Here is an 11,652-nt window from a genome sequence, read left to right on the forward strand (position 1 = left end):
TCTGATTAGTCTGAAGGATTGAATTAGAAGAGGAGAGGCCAGAGAAGGATCGTTATTAAATTTCATCTTATGTTCCAACTCCAATCAACTGGTAGTATCTTAATATCTGCTTGGGATACTGGGAGAATATTACCGAAGTCACGTTTAGGCTCAGGAGAGAGTATAACGGCATAGGAAGAGCATTAAGGTGGCACTTATGTCACTTATTTATATCCTTGGAGGGTACCTGATATAGCAGATAAAAATATAGATAATTTGAAGTATAAATATGTATCAAATATTGCATTAAAGATACTTGTACTAAACAGTCATTTGTTGTTTATCTGAAATTCAAATTTAGCTGCATGTCCTGCATTTTATCTGGCAGTCCCATCTTGGGTTAGTGTGTAGGGGAACCTGACTGTAAGGTTATTAGAGTAATCTAAGTAATCTCATAGATGGGACCTGTATTGAGTTGGTAGCACTAGAAATACAGTGGAAAATGTCAGTCAGGCATTTCTAAGATAACTAATTGAATATAAAAAAGAAAATAAAGGGAACAATTAGCAGTGATTCCAAATGTTCTATTGTTGAGACAAGGCCACTGAAAGAATGGGTTTTGCAGAGAATTTATGCATTTGGAAAGGAAATATGAAGGCTTTTCCTTAATAGACATGTTGAATCTAGTTTCAGTAGAAAGCAAAGATATACCATTTAAAAAATCTGTATATACAGTATATATATATTTATAATATAGTAACCTTTCTGGAATGATAGAGATAAAAATATTTAACATTATCTGCCTGTAATTTTACAAATTTTTTCTCATCTATATTTTTTAAATAGTAAATATTACCTCTGTAATAAATAGTGCTTTGGTTGTTTTGTTTTTGGCGGCGATAGTTTTTTAAATGTTGGAGAAGTAAGGGAATTTAGAATACTAGATGAAAAAGTGGTATTTTCATAGATTGAAAAGGCAGCCCTTTATTACCAGGATGAAGTATTATAGTGGGAGAAGAGGAAGGTTTAAGTGATTGGGTTAACTCCGAAGGCCAAGAGAAGGTTTATTTGGGAACGGAATCTGATCAAAAGCGATAAGAGAAGGGTTGAGATTTTTGCAGCGGAGTATTGATGTGTGTGAAGCTTGTTAAATTAAACACACTAAGTAGTTATTAGGAAGCACTTTTTTGAATGATTTGATCTATGTTTTTTATGTATTCATCTCTATAACTTTTGTATTCTCCATTTTTCAGCCTTTCCCTCTATGTTACTCTACCTACACTCCCCATGCCTCAATTTAGGAGTTTTGTTTTAAAATAACATATAAAATATATAAATATGTAAATTTTATAACCTGAACTTAGAAATGTCATACTTTGCTTGCAGATCAATTTTAGCTTCTATTTATGGGATCAAAAATCAACCAAGGACAGTCCATGGAAGTTTTCTTCGGTGAAAGTTCTGGTTGTGGATGAAGGGAGTTTGGTATCTGTAGGGATCTTCAGATCCGTTTTATATTTATTACTTGCGCATTCCAAACTTTCTAAGCTTATTATCCTCGGTAAGTTAAAATATTGTTGTAATTCCAGTTGTTTAGTTCAAAGCATTAGCATTGTGGTTAAGTGGCTGCATATACCATTTCGCTGCTTTAATATCCATATCCTACAGGTAAGAAGCCATTTGAGATCAATCTGACCACTCTCTTCAGAAGTTAGGGTGGTTCTTTAAGCCAGGATGTTAGCAGGCTAGGATGTGAATGAAATAGAGCTGTGAGGAGTTACTACTGATCACCTAAATGATTACTATTAAAATGGTAAAAATGTCATAGAGTAAATCAGGATGTAGATTTATTTGGAAATAATAAAATAGTCTGAATTATAGACCATTTAAAAGTAATTTTATAAAGTAATAACTCAAATTAGACCTCACCAGCCTCTTAAGTTGTTTGCAATTCCGGTGAGATTCAGTTAGATTCTGTGGGGTAGTGCTAATACTATATGATTTAATGGAGGAAAAAAAATAGAATTACAGTATGAGAATCGAATTGTATATAAGTAAATTTTTTTAGGTGCTTGGAGATATTTTATAAGTAGTTGATTCTATTAATGGCTTAAGCATTCTTCCGTCTTCCACCCAGAAAATAGTTTTTCTTATCTCTAGAGTTTGTTTGTTTAAAGTAAAAACAAATAAAAACAAAATGTTATCATTACATTACTGGAATTTATCTGTTATCAAATGCATTGAGTTTATTTTTTATATGTTTATTTTATTTATTTGAGGTCATAAATTCTTCCATGTTTAAGTAAGATGTTGAGCAAGACTGAATAAGTGACTAAGTACTAGATATGTAAGGCCTGTTTTTTTCTTTACATGTTGGCTAAGATATATGCCCCCACACAGTTTGCCTGTGGTTATAGGTATGAAAGAAGTTTGATTCAAATTTTACCTTGTTGTGTTTTCACTATTTTTTATATCTTACATTGTTTAACTTGAACGGATCTTTTAATTCGTTTAATATTTTTAAAGACAGTGTTCTCAAGTAATTCTAAACAAAGATTTTTTCGGCTTTTTTTCTCAGAGAAGTCTTCATTTCTCCCTACTTGTCAGTAGGGAGAAATAAAAGTAATTTCAAAATTGGAGGACCCCATTTACCTAAAACCTACTGTATTTATTTTTTTCCCCCATTTTAGGTGATATTAGACAGTTACCCAGCATTGAACCTGGTAACTTGCTGCAAGACCTTTTTGAGACTCTTAAGTCAAGAAATTGTGCTATTGAACTAAAGACAAATCATAGAGCAGAATCTGAGCTAATTGTGGACAATGCTACAAGGTATACTATAAAATTTGTTGTATTCAAAATAAAATGTCAAAAAAATACATACTAGCTTTTGAATTAGGGTGAGTCAGTGTGGTGCATTTACTATGCCCTTTCAGCAAACCTATACTTAAAGTTAGTATTTTTTTTACTGATCCAGCATAAATTATTATTGAAAGTTAAAAATGAATAAGCTTTCCTGATTTAAAAAGTGTACATGTGGGTTAGAGTCGCATCAAGTTTAGGGACTAAAATAAGCCCAAGGGAAGCAGAGACTTAGAAATGAGTTCAGTAGAGTTCAGGGGAGAATTCGGGAAGAAATTTCCCATAGTTTTTGTAGGGAGCCCCAAGCAAAAGGAGAAGGGGAAGGGGAAAGGAAAGGGCAGTGGGGTGTGTCACTCCTTGATGAGTCTTGGTGGCACCCAAGGCATATTACTCTCCTTAAAGTAGGGAAGAACACTTCTCTTTCCTTAGTTTTTGTATAAGCCTTTAGAGTGGTATTTTATAATAGCTATAATGAGACCTCGGAATACTAAGAGACTGTTTCATTCATTGGCCAAAATTTATCTTTGTTTTGACTCTCTTTTACAAGATACTGTTTTTATTGCTTGAACATTCTCTTGGTTGGATGTCAGCAGAAACAAGAACACTAAAGCCTACTTTCTCTGTGTCCCTGTCTATCCTACATAGGATAGTGGGAATAGAGGAAGAATTGACAGGAACAGGGTAGATGATATAGGTTTGTATTAAGACATTAAGAAAAATAATGCAGTTGAATGTGTACTATTCTTTTTCTATAACCCTTCTGCTCCTACCTAAAGGCTACTTCATTTCGGGGATGTTGGTAGATGATTAATCATTTTAAAGTCTAAAAAATCTTAGGAGAATCTAAAGCACATTAGATTTCTGTGAACTAGGTTTTATCTGAAACTTAGGAATTTCTTTAGTAACCCTTTTAGATAATTTGGGCTGAGCTGTGTTCCTTTCATCATTTCTTCTTAATCATCATCATATTTAATGACAGAAGGATCCCAGTGGTATCAGGGAAAAACCCCTAGAGATAGAAATATGTTATATGTCTTGGGTCAAAAGCAAAACAGGAAATCCATGGTAATTCTCAGTCTCACAGAAATTAAATCTGGATTATTTCCAGCAGAGACAGTCTTCTTCCCTCTCCTTTCTTCTCTTTCAACCCTTTTGGGAAGGGTTGAAGGTGACGCAGTAGGGTACCACCATCTTTGACAGCCAGGCTGCTGTTAGGTCTTTGCAGGGAGTCAGTTTTCTTCCAGATACGACCAAGAAGAGACTCAATTACGACAAGGTGCCTACCCTTTACTCGGTTTTCTAATATAATTTGCTAGTCTTGGGAAATATAACAAAGGGGAGATGAGGAGATAATAGAAGCAAAGAGAAGATGTGGATACTCGGGTCAACTGGAAAAATAAGGCCATGTGTATGATATACACAGAAGAAAGGAGAAAAAGAAAGAGTATGATGTAAGTGTGTGGATAAAGCCCCAAAGAGTGCAAATTAATTTAAATAGAAAGTGACATGGAGCCAAATGGGCCCAGATTGGCCCCTAGGTCCCCTGCTTTTACCTCCGTAGCTTTGGGCAACCCACTAGTTGACTAAGCCTCATGTTGCTCATCTGTGAAGTGAGGATACCTAGTTTGTATGGTTCTTTTGCAGTCTGAAGAAAAGTAGGTCAGGTTCTCAGAATGGTGCTTAGTAAATTCCTTATCTTTTCAAATGCTTTGAATTTGCTGGGGATGGGGGACTGATTGCTAAATATAACTTTATGGTCCTGCTTATTCTATTTTAAAACTAATTTACTAGTTATAATGCATATATGAGTAGCCTTTTTGCCTTATTTCTCAATTAACAAATATTAATTATTGTAATGACATTATCTCTGATCATATATGAAGATGCATTTTTTGGATACTAAAGTTCTGGTATATTACTTTATTTAAGAATCTCAAAACGCCGATTTCCAAAATTCGATGCAGAGCTGAACATTTCTGATAATTCAACACTCCCTGTCTCAGTACAAGATAAAACATTTATTTTTGTCAGACTCCCAGAAAACGATGCCAGTTCTCAGTCGTCGAAAAGTGATCATCACTCTCGTAAGTATAAGCTTTTATGTTGTGTAGGCTAAGTATTTCATTTTTGTAATACAGTTATTAAATGACTAGTTATAATTTTATTTCATGGTAGGGATATATATTGCTAGTAAAAAAAAATTAGACACTGAAAATAAATGAACTAATTTATTAATCATCAAAAGCAGATTACCCTAGAGTTTTATAAAGAAGTAAGCTCTTGTCACAGCCATGCGAAGGGCTCAATAAATATTTGTTGAGTGAATAAATGGATGTAGGTGATTAATTTAAAATAAAGCAAAGCCCCAGTAATCTAAGTTCATTCAGGAGAAAGCATATCTTAATGAAGTTTTTCATTTACAGCAACTGGAAAATAAATTATCTTGAGTACATTTGTGATACAAAAGTAATGGCTGTCAAACTGTTGCCAAATTGAGCCCTAATAGTTTTATTTCTTACGAAATGGACAAACATTGCTTCTAATTATGGTGTTAAGATGACGCCATGACAGGGCAGAGAAAGAGGATGGGATAGGAAATCTTCTCCCTTATATATATGACCCCTGTCCCATCACTTAACCATTTGTATTTCAGGAATCATAGTGACAATGCCTGTGGAGCTGTTGTGAGGGTTGAGGGCATTCATCAGTTTTGAGGCACTATATAAATGGTGTTTTTTTTTAATGAATAATAGATATTAATTATCTATTGCAAGTGAATTTACTTAAATTGATTAAACCTTTCGATCTTTATTTCTATTATAAACTTCCTTAGCAAACTTTTTAAAATAGTGTAATGGTTTACTCAAAATTGAATTAGCAAAGATTTAAATAATTATTATTGAGAATTTATTGTAGTTGCCACAGTTCTTAAGGGTATATCCTTCCTACTTAGCGACTTTCACTCTGTGAAATTAAGTAACATACAACTTTATCTGTAAGCCTTCCCTCATTTGTGCATGTCACCAATCTCAGTTCCCTTGGGTTAGTATTCATTTACATGTTGCAATATTCCTTTTTTCTTTTTAAATGGAATCATATAATACATAGTAGTCTGTAAATGCTTTGCTGGTTTTTTTGATTATAGAAATAATTTATATTCCTAAAAAAGCCAGTGGTACAGAAGTGTTTGAAGTCGTATTTCACTGTAATCTTCCTCTCACCTCTTCCCTCAAGACAACTCCATAAAAGTCACATACCTAGTAAGAGCTGGGTATTTATCCTTTTAAACCTTATTATATCCATATATAAACCTATATTATTTATTTTAGGTTAAATTGGATTATAAGCTACATATCGTTTTGTGATTTTTAAAATTAAATATATAGTGAATAATGAATAGATAATATTTATTTTCACGATAGCTCAGATAATAGTAAGTTCTAGAACAGATGAAGAACATGAGACTTAGATGGTTCAGTAACTTGATCTCTTCGTTACTCCATTTAGATCCACCTAAAATATGGTTAGTTTTATTTCTGGCATCTATTGTTTACATTAATGAGAATGTACTTTAAAGAAAAAAAGTCTGTTTCAGAATGGTAGCAGAAGTTAACTGATGCTATTTTTCTATCCTAATTAAAATCTTCATCTGGAAAATCAGTTTCTTCTTTAAGAGAATTGAATAAATATTCCTTAGAGTCATATAGTACTTTCTCATTGATAACTAATAAGTTACTGAGTAAATTATTCCCATTATCACAGAGTACAAAGACCTAAGACAAGCTTCATAGCCGAGCTAAAATTTTAGAGATGTTAAAATGTGACAAAAATATATATGTTAGAATCAATGAAATACAATGAACATATTGAAATACGTACATACTGATCTGCTAGATGTAGAGAGAGGGGAAAAAAAGCAAGGAGCAGAGCAGCACGATCTTTTTTGTGTAAAAGAAAACAACATTCTTCGACCCTTTAGCAGGAATTCTGACTTTGTTTCTCCATAGAAACAATGTTATAATTTCATGCTTTTCCACTTTAACTTTTTCTTTTGAATTACCAGATTTATATTCTGCTGTTACAACTTTACTTAAAGAAAACGACCTACAATGTGCAGAAACATCACAATTTATTGCGTTTAGAAGGTAAAGCATTTATAACATTTTAAAGTTTTTAATCCAGCTTTTAAATCTCATTACTTATTAATATAGTAATAATAAGTAATTAATAAGTAATAACATTACTTTTTAATATAGTGTTTGAATAGGAGACTCTCATAGTTCATCACCGTTAATTCTCTCTTATTTTGAAGTATTTCTTTGTTAGACATGGCAGAGGGCAGTTTCTAACAGGGCTCTTTCTACCAAATTTTATATTTGGAAACTCACAGGAAACCTGAATGGAACAAAGGTTTATGCTGAGTTAAATGTATAAAATACTTTTTCCTGGAGAAAGTCCTGGAGTCGTTTTATAGAATCCAGTGTGTCATAATTATTGATAACAGAAATGAGCACAAAACATACTATTAAGGCGACTCTTGCATTTTCATGTGTTTCAGGCAAGACTGTGATGTCATCAACGACTGCTGTTGCAAGCACTACACAGGCCACTTAGTCAGGTGAGCACTAAAGAACTGAAATCTTGAGGACAGTCCACCTTGATTTGCTGTTCTTTTGTTTGTTCTGAGATTTATCACGGTAGGTGATTCTATCACCTACAGGTAATTTCACCTTTTCATGTATGTAAAAGAGGATACAGACATGGACTGTTCCTCATAAAGTTGTAATAAGGACAAAATGAAATAACATACCTGAAGCACTTATTGCACTAGCTGGTATATTACCAACATGTTTTCATTTGCTGCTATTATTTTAATACATTATAATTATTATCATAGAAATATGTGTAAGTGCTGTAGGACCTGAAATAGGGTAGTGATAGGAGAGATTGGAGAGAAGAGGATGAATTTAAAAAGTAGAATTAGTAAGATTTTTGGTAACATTTAGAATTGAGAGGGAAATAGGGACATCAGCATTTATGCCAGGACTTCTAACTTGAAAACTTTGGCTGGGAAATGTCACTGAGTCCGAGGTGGTACAGAGAGGGTAGTAATCACATCATGACTATGGGAGCCTGAGTTGTTGCGTTTGGGAGAACAAACGAGAAATAAAGTATGGAAATTATCTTGAGGACTGAATCGGATCTGAGTGGGAGTTTATGCTTAAATGAAATGAAATTAATGTTATCCAAATTTGATGATTGTTATCTTTTTCTAATCCAGAGACCATAAGAATAGACTTATATTTGGAGTTGGTGATAAAATTTGTTGTACTAAGAATGCATATCTCTCGGACTTACTGCCTGAAAATACCTCCAGCAGTCAGCAAAATAAAGAACTAGAGGCCAGCAGTGAAGTCTGTAATGGTACTGCTCATGGTTTTGCTAATAATAAGCATGACTTTGAAAGTGGCATTAGACTCTGCAATGGAGAAGTATTTTTCATAACACATGTAAGTGACAACAGAAAAATAGTACCTTTTTACTTGTTAGAGATAGATTGATATTTTAAAGATAGATTTTTTAAAAAATTGCCCTGGGTTTAATTTAGAATCTAATCATATCAGAGTTGACATTCTTCTTCTATAATTTTTTGTTAAGGAGTTTTGCATCCATGTTCATGAGGGATATTGGTTTGTAGTTTTCTAATTGTGTCTCGTTTGGTTTCGGTGTCAGTAATGCTGGCTTCATAAAATATTTGGGAAGTTTTCCTTTCTCTTATGTTTTCTGGAAGACTTTGGGAAGAAACATTTTTAATAAGTGTGAAATGCTTGAGTAACAAAAACAAGGGTCAAGTAACGCTATATTTTACAAAGCATCATTTCTTTGGTTGCTGCTCAAATATAGAAACTGTAGAAGTAATCACTTTTAATTTGTTCTCAATGTATAAACACCTTCTTAAACTTTATAAGTTTATTCTTTAAGGGCTGTGAGAAAAAGTAAACTCTTTGCAAAGAGCATATACAGACTTAAGTACAAGAAATAAAATGTATAGACTTCAGAATAAGAAAGCCAACAAAGATTGTTTTCCAGAGAGTCAAATTTGATTAAGTTTCAAGGACCAAAAACTTCCATCTGTGTTTATTAAATTATTTGGGTGTATATATATTTAGTTTGTGCTCAAGCATGAATTTTAAGCCATTTGAAATTCTTAACACTGGTAGTAAATGGACATGCCATTTTACTTATAAGGTGCTTACATTTTATGTTCAATCCAAAAATAGGATATTTTTATAGTACATTTGAAAACATACAACATGGCTTTTTGTTTTGGTGACAGGATAAAACTGATATAACTTCTGGAAAGAAAAGATTTTTGACCATTAATAATAGGGCTGGCCTGGAAGTAACTGTGGATTTTAGGAAACTAATGCAAAATTGTCGCATAAGACATGCCTGGGCAAGAACTATTCACACTTTTCAGGTAAGACTGGACATTTATGAAGCTGTTTAAATAGCTTGCTGGGCCATAGAGTACCTTGCATTATTTTCTTCCTAATTTTTATTGCTTTTATTTTTTAAATTAGGAAACAAAATGCACCGAAGTATGTAAAATACTACACTGACAATCTTTTGCTCTTTTTTGCTTCAGCACTCTTATTCAGGAACTAAGACGTCATAGTTCAGGTCTCACTTTTCAGGCTCTCCCCTCCAGCCAGGGATAGAAAGGTCAGGACCAGTAGGACTGAACTGGCCTCTTGCTTTAGTCTCTAGTGTCGCCTGGCATGGCACTGTTACTGACCTTGTCTTTACTGAAAATTTTGGTATTTTGTTCATCATGAATCTTCTTGGTTTAAATTTAGCTTTTGGTTTAAATTTTGATATTATATTAAAATATTATTTATCTTGATTGCTGAGTTTCTTGGCATCCTCTTAAATTTTATACCCTAAGCGAGTACCTCACTTGCCCTACACTTGTACTGTATCTTCCCATCTGCCTAAGAAGCAACTTCTGCTATAAATTTGTCCATTCATATAGAAACAAGGTAACTGAGATTTACACAAAGGGCATTGTAATGTTTATGTATTTTTGTGACTTGTTTTTTTGTTTGTTTAGTCAACTATTGTTGGGTATAATTTGCATACACATTTTAATTATAAAGTTGGATAAGTTTTGACAGATGTGTCCCCTTTCTCTACCCTTGCAAGGCAACTGCTTTTTATTTCGGAATAATTGTAGATTCACTGAAGAGTTGGGAAGATAGCTCAGAGAGATTCTGTATTCCCTTTACCCAGCTTTTCCTAATGTGAACATCTTACATAATTCTGGTATTTGTAAAAACTAAGAAGCTACTATTAGTACAATACTATTTACTAATCTATACATTTTACTTGGATTTCACCAGTTTTTGTTCCAGGATCTAATCCTGGACTATATTGCATTTAGCGTAACTTACGTTTAAGCTCTATTTTAATACTCTTGAATTCTCATAAGTTATTTGTGGCTCTGTTATTTATCTCATTGTTTTGAGTTCCCCTCTCTGATATTGGTTTATTGCTTTAATGATGAAGCTGCATCAACCTGCATTTTTTTGCAGAAAAATTTAGGTTAGCCTGTATCTCCTACTATCTTCTGCCACTCTCTCACAAACATTAATTAGTGCAAGTTTTTTTTTTTTAAGTGGATGGTGTTATATTTGACTTACCCCATCTGTGGTCCAAAGAGAATTTGAAATGGCTTATAAAAAATACTCACAATTCAGCATGACTTTTAACAATGATAAAGAAGTGATGTTAAGTGGAGAATAAAGGGAAGGACAGTCAAAGGATTCCTGCCAGATGTGGGTCGGAATGCTGATATGCATATCAACCTGTTTGCTTGCTAATGTAGACTGCAGTTTGGCTTTAAGTTCCCTTAAGACTAAATGTCTGAAAACGAGAGAAGCAGTCCGTTGACTGTGTCTATTGGATTAAAAAAAAAAAAAAAACCAGTTGTGAGGAAGGGCAATATTCCTGGCTGTGAGATTTTGGGAGAAATTTTTCCCATGGATCGTTTTGATGGGGGGTCTTTATAATTCTGGAAACTCATATCATTCAATTCTGGAAAATTTTCTTGAATAATTTCATTAAGATTTCTTGTCCTAAATTTTCTGTTTTGTCCTTCTAGAACCTCTGTTATGGGGGACCTCTGGAAATAGTTTTCTAAATTTCTTATTAATCTCTTTTATTTTCCGTCTCATTATCATTTTGTATTTTCTGAGCAGTTTCCCCAAATTTATAATCCAGTTTTTCTGTTGCACTTCTGGACAAATGAAGAGTGAAGGTGTCTTTATTATTACTGGATTGAGATTGGAGTAAATATCTAAATTTTCTTTTTATTGAATCTAGCTCTTATTTCATGATCAAAATATCATCTCTTACCTCTGAGAACATTCGTGATTGTTATCTTGTATCATCAGCATAATTTGTTTCTTCCGAGTTCAGTCCAGTTCAACAAATATTTATTGAGTCAGAGTCTGTTCTTGGTGCTTACCATAGGCCAGTCCACGAAACAGACAGATAGATACCTGCCACTGTGAAGGTTACATTTGGTGGAGAAGAGTATAGAGACATACCTAACTGTTAATAAGTAAACTACATATTTTGTTAGAAGGTGGTAAAGGCTATGGAAAAGGGGTGAGGGTGGGATGCAGTTGTAATTTTGAATAGGTGGTCAGCGTAGGCCTCATTGAAAAGGTGGCATTTGTGCAAAGACTTGAAAGAGGTAAAAGAAGTAACTATGTGAGTATCTAGGAGAAGAGCATTCTAGGTAAG

General features: G+C 33.5%; 1 protein-coding gene across 1 annotated transcript in view; it reads left to right on the forward strand.

Annotated features, from left to right (window-relative positions):
- The window catches only part of HELB (DNA helicase B), a 28,310-nt gene that overhangs the window by 6,496 nt on the left and 10,162 nt on the right, over nucleotides 1-11,652 (forward strand). The window contains exons 5-11 of the mRNA XM_006923712.3: nucleotides 1,366-1,540; nucleotides 2,670-2,811; nucleotides 4,771-4,925; nucleotides 6,905-6,986; nucleotides 7,400-7,459; nucleotides 8,123-8,351; nucleotides 9,179-9,322. Coding sequence (XP_006923774.1) covers nucleotides 1,366-1,540; nucleotides 2,670-2,811; nucleotides 4,771-4,925; nucleotides 6,905-6,986; nucleotides 7,400-7,459; nucleotides 8,123-8,351; nucleotides 9,179-9,322 — 987 coding nt within the window. The remainder of the gene's footprint in view (nucleotides 1-1,365; nucleotides 1,541-2,669; nucleotides 2,812-4,770; nucleotides 4,926-6,904; nucleotides 6,987-7,399; nucleotides 7,460-8,122; nucleotides 8,352-9,178; nucleotides 9,323-11,652) is intronic.

The sequence above is a fragment of the Pteropus alecto genome, unplaced genomic scaffold (genome assembly GCF_000325575.1).
Source record: "Pteropus alecto unplaced genomic scaffold, ASM32557v1 scaffold76, whole genome shotgun sequence".
Lineage (NCBI taxonomy): Eukaryota > Metazoa > Chordata > Mammalia > Chiroptera > Pteropodidae > Pteropus > Pteropus alecto.